The sequence below is a fragment of the Myotis lucifugus genome, unplaced genomic scaffold (genome assembly GCF_000147115.1).
Source record: "Myotis lucifugus unplaced genomic scaffold, Myoluc2.0 scaffold_845, whole genome shotgun sequence".
NCBI lineage: Eukaryota > Metazoa > Chordata > Mammalia > Chiroptera > Vespertilionidae > Myotis > Myotis lucifugus.
This window is the reverse complement of record NW_005871893.1, coordinates 134691-140045: the sequence shown is the minus strand read 5'-3', so window position 1 is coordinate 140045 and position 5355 is coordinate 134691. Positions and strand designations below refer to the sequence as shown.

General features: G+C 60.5%; 1 protein-coding gene across 1 annotated transcript in view; it reads right to left on the bottom strand.

Moving 5' to 3' along the window:
* Nucleotides 1–5276, bottom strand: part of MACROD1 (MACRO domain containing 1) — a 42372-nt gene extending 37096 nt beyond the window's left edge. The window contains exon 1 of the mRNA XM_006106559.3: nt 5082–5276. Coding sequence (XP_006106621.1) covers nt 5082–5133 — 52 coding nt within the window. The 5' untranslated portion in view covers nt 5134–5276. The remainder of the gene's footprint in view (nt 1–5081) is intronic.
* Between the last annotated feature and the right edge of the window lie 79 nt (nt 5277–5355).

Sequence of the window (5355 nt, the reverse complement as noted above, 5' to 3'; positions counted from 1 at the left end):
GCCCCCCCACCCATGGCTTGAGTGACCATGGCCTGCACAGCCCTCTCCAGTCAAGTCCGAAAGACCCCCCCCCCCCCCCACTTCTCAGAAACGACAGAGGAAGACAACCAGAGCTCCCAGCTCTGCCACCAGCGCTGGGTGCCAACCTTGGGGACACGTGTCAGCCTGTCCCTCCAGTCCGTGGTCCCCAAGCACACACCCCTCGAGGCCAGCATGGGGGGCACCCTGTCCTCAACCCCAGGTCTCGGCCGGGCTGATCAGAGGAGCTACACACACTGGTCTCTGACTCCCGAGGGAGGAGAAGACAACAGCGATTCTCTCCCAGTGCCCTGGTCACCCCCACTTCCCGCCGGTGGCACCCAGGCCCGCCTCACGCGCCCGGGAGAAGTGGGGCCCTTCGGCTGGACACGTGCCCCACACATTATAACATCATCCATCTCCTTTTGCCCGAAAGACAGATGCAGACTTAAAGCACAAGTGAGTTTTATTTTTCTGATAAGAGATGTACAACACAGGTTTTAATTTTCTTTCTGTTTTGGAGGCGAGCGTATTTCACAGCTCAGTGAGACAGGTGTTGTAAAAAGATGTTTGCAGTAAATTTTGATGGGGAGGCCTGACCCCAGACAAAGCTTCTGAGCTGGAGGAAGCAGGCTGCGCCAGAGCCATAAAGTGCAGCAGGCGAGCGGGAATTCAATGATGTGTTTTAAGAAGTCTTTGTGGCGCCCTGCAAGCCGCTGTTCAGAAAGGGGAGGGCAGGCCGGCGCGGAGGGGGCTCCTCTTCCGGAGAAGGCCAGGTGGGCAGGGCTGGTAACGCCGGGCTCTGCGAACAGGGCAGCAGGGCCATTCATCACCGGGGCTCACCGTCCCCCAGCAGCGGGGTCTTGTCAAAGCTCGAAGCCCCGCGGGGCTTTCCTGCCCCTCGCCTCCCCCGCACCGGAATGTGCCAAGGCGACTTCCTCCGAAGACAGATGGGAGAAGGCCCCCCACCCCAGGTGTGCCTGGAAAATGTCCCAGCTCAGCAGTCGAATCAGATAAATCATCCACTCTGGACGCGACGCCACTGGTGGGACCGAGCCCCCGCCCCGCCAGCGCACACAGGCTGGAACACGAGTGCTTTCTTGAGCCCCCGGGGAGAGGAAACAGGACTCAGGACGTGCGGGTCAAGCTCCAGCGTCTGACCGCATGGCAGGGACAAGTGTACTCAAGCTCAGCGTCTCCGTGGCCAGAACACAGCAGAGAGGAGACAAGCCCGGGGGGGGGCCGCTGGGGACCCTCCGTGCACCGTGTGGGCCGCTGTGTATACATGGTTTTGACGTCATCCCAGTGCAGCCTACAAAACCTGCAAGTCAGGTGTTGTTGGTCCTGTTTCACAGATGAGGAAACTGAGGCTCGGGAAGCATGGGAGCAGGTGCTGGGGTGGCCCAGGTCTGATGTCACCAATGCCCGTTCTCTTCCGCACACAGCTCTGCCCCCACTGCAGTCAGGAGGCCCCTCTCCTGGAGGCTGGGCCCTCCCGTGGTGACAGTCCCCAGATGCCCTCAGTGCCTGACCTTGAGTCCCTTCACACCCAACTGCCTCCCAGCACAACTGTTCCTACAATTTTCCGAGGAACAGCCACCACCTGAGGGGATCAGGAGGGGATTCATTTAGAGAGAGTAACCCTGGCCAGTGTCGTCAGATACTGCAGGGGTCTCCCCAAGACTGAACGTCTCCCCCTCAGGAAGACCCAGCCCGATGCTCCTCACTTACCTAGAGGGAGAATGGGCCCTGGGAAGCGGGCAGTTCCCTTGAGGGTAGAGAAAAGGCATCCCCAGAGTGAGGCAGAACCGGCCACCTGTCCAGAGGACTCACTGGGCCATGCGTGGGGCTGGGCATCCTGCACGCGGGCCCCGGGCAGGCAGGTAACGCCGCACACAGACTGCAACACGGAACAAGCGCCAGGGAAGGGGCTCCTGGTGGGTAGGTCCCCCAAGGGAAGCTTGCCCGGCCTGCCCCGGGCAGAGGGCTCGGCTTCCAAAATCATCCCACCAGCTCCCCAGTTAGAGAACATGCGCTGCTGAGCGAACCTAAGACTAGGATTTGGCTTCCACATGGCTTCCCCACAGGGAGAGGAGGCTCCGTCCAGGCACCTGGGTTTCCACACCTCCTGCCATAATTCCTCACCTTGAGCTATACATCAACCTTCTGACCTATACGTCAGTATCTTGTGAGTTTGGTTACTATGCACCAGGCTTTTTTAACTGCTTTTATTTAAAAAAAAATAGTTTATTGACTTTTAGAGAGAAAGGAAGGGAGGAAAGAAACATTGATATGAGAGCAAAATATTGATTGGCTGCCTCCTGCACGCCACCTACAGGGGATCAATCCGAAACCCAGGCATGTGCCCTGACAGGGAATCAAACCGGCAACCTTTTGGTGCACAGGACGATGCCCAACGAACTGAGCCACACTGCCCAGGGCTGGGCACCAGTCTTTAAGAGAGGACCATCTCAGGCACCGATGGGCATTTGGAGGCCTGTGTAGGTATGTCCCCAAGAGAAAGGAGAACACATGTCCATCAAAGACATGTACGAGAATACTCAACACAGCTTCATTCCCAACACTGGCAGCCCACATGCCCATCAACAGGAGGACGGGACACTAACTGTGGTAGATCCACACCACGGAGTATCAACAGCCGTGAAAAAAGAGCCAACTGTTAACACACCCACTAATGAGGACGAATCGCAGATATGAAGTAAAAGGCGCTGGCACACTGTATGCCTCTGTGCATATGAAGGTCAAGAAGAGACTAAACCAGTGGTTCTCAACCTTCCTAATTCTTTGATCCTCTTCCCTTCCAAAGGGGGACCCTAATTTCCCTCCCTTGGAATGTGGGCTGGACTCCATGACTTGACCTACGCCCTGGGATAAGGCAGAAGACACGCTGCTCGACTTGGAAAACCAGGTCACGAGGAGGCACTGTGGCTTCTGGCTTCCGGCTGGGTCTCCTCTCGCTCCCTGTCTTGGATCACCTGCTCTGGGGGAAGCCGGCTGCCATGTTGTAGGGACACTTAAGCAGCCCTGTGGAGGCCCCGTGGTGAAGAACTGAGGCCTCTAGCCAACAGCCATTTCCTGTGAGTGAGCCACCTGGGAACGGCTCACTCCAGGCCTCAGCAAGTCGCCAGGCCTCCCGAGAACCCTGAGCTAGAACCACCCAGCTAAGCCACTCCCACGCCCTGACCACCAGAGAGGGAGATGCTTGCTGTTGAAGCCACTCACTGGTTACGCAGCAATAGGTACTAAAACACATGGAGGTCTCTGTGCCGCCATCTGACACCTGCTGGGGACTTGACACCTGGTGCTGGGGTACCTGGGACCAACTGCCCTCCCCCCTCGCCCCGGACAGGGCACTGGAGCTCAGGCAGCCCCATCTGCCGTAGTTTCTGACCTTTACCTGGCACTGTCCCATTGGATGACCAAATTCTCTACCAGTTTCCTCCCCCCCAAAGTAGAAGCTCCGTGAGGACAGGGCCCTTCCCTGTCTCACTCGTGGCTCCATCCCCAGCACCAAACAGAGCTGCACACAGAGAGCACTCAGTGAAAGTGGACTGACCGAAGGAGTGGACATCCCAGCAGAGGGACAGAGACGCCGCAGGGGCCCGGGAATCCCTGGCCTGTCAGCTTCGTGAGATCTGGAAGTTTTCAGGGGCACCAAGGAATGGGTGGTGGTAGGGAGCTGGATCCTAAAAACTGAGGCAGATCTGAGCCTGGTGCGGGGGCCCCTGGACGCCCTAGCTCCTTCCCACCATCCTGGGTTACCGTTACTGTCCCCTGACAGAGAAGCCAGGCTCCCTGTGGGACAGTCCCCCTGCCGGGGGTGTCTCTGCTGTCCCCTGCGGGGGGACTTTGCCAGCCCCCTGCTCCCTGCCCTGATGGGTGTTCTGGGGCCAGCGCTGAGGGCATGATAAGCACTCGTTGTGCTCACAGAGCAGTCAAGTGCTTTCTGCGGGCGCTTTAAGATCCCAGCACAGGCCAAGCGATTCGTGATGGGGGTAAATCATCTCAAACTCTACCTCCAATCCGGAGAGGACGCCCTCCCTACACCCCCAACCGTGGCCGCCCAAGGCCTGCCTTCTCAGCCTCATTGGCCAAAGCCCCTCCACGGGCGGGCGCAGCCAATGAGCTGCGTTCTCTGCCCTTTTGAAAGGGGATCCAGCGGGGAATGGCCACCAGGGCCCAGGGAGCAGACCCTGAAGGGCAGGGGCAGCTGGAACTGGCATCTGGTCTATTTGGGGCTCTGCAGGTCAGGCTGCCTCCCTTCCTGGCTCTGTGGGGGAGGGGGGCGGGGGCAGAGTCCAGCTCTGGGACTCCTGCCTGTCCTGTGGGGGTGATGTCACTGTCCTCACAGACACAATGCCCCATCTCTGCCCTGTGTCCCCCAGGAATGGGCAGGGACTGTTAACAAGTGGCAGGAGGCCAGGGATGAGGGCGAAAGGGCACCAAACCACGTGCCCAGAGAGGCAGGCGTGACTGGGGAGGAGGTGGAGGTGGGACAGGCCTGCCCAGGGAAGCCACTCCTTGGGGTTATCTGATCCCACCAGGTGGGACACCAGCGGGAGGGCGACCCCCTCAGCCCATTCCCTGCCACTGTGCCCAACACGCCGCCACCTGAGGAGCCACACTATGCAAAACACGGGGAGCTCGGGAACCTGAGGTCAGCTCTGCCACCAGCTCCCAAGTGACCTTGGGCTATTCCGCTCAAGCACTGGGCCTCAGTTTCCCTCCTGCACAACGGAGCAAGGTGGTAGGTCCTGGATGACCTCTGGGGGTGCCCTGTGACCCATGTCAGTGGGGTACGGCCACCTTCTTCACTCCGCTCCTGACAGGGGACCTGGACCCGGTGGGGGTGAACTGGTTTGTGGGGCTGGGAACGCGGGGGGTGGGGGGAGGCGTGGCTGTGAACGGGGGAGTCCTGACCAGGGTATAGGGGGCCTCAACTTCCACCGGTCTCAGGAGGAAGAGCTGCTGGTGGGGTGCCGTCCAGCCGCGGAAGCCCACGTGGGGCGGCCCTCGCCCGCGTCCCCTCTGCTCACACTTACATTTTGCCTCCTTCCAGTCGGTGGAGGTGTTCAGGTCCACCTTCGCCGCCATGGCCAGGGGCGCCCAAGTGCGCACCCCGGCTCTCCGCCCCACCGCCGCCGCCCCCCAAGCCCCAACTCCCGCTGGGGTCCGCGCGCGGGGGCCGTAGGCACTGCTGCGGGTCCGCGTGGCCCCCGCCGAGGGGCCTGGCCAGGGGCGCGGGGCGCGGAAGAGCTGCCCCGCGCGGCGCAGCTGAAGCCAGGCGGCCGGACACTCGGCTTCCGCAGAGACATG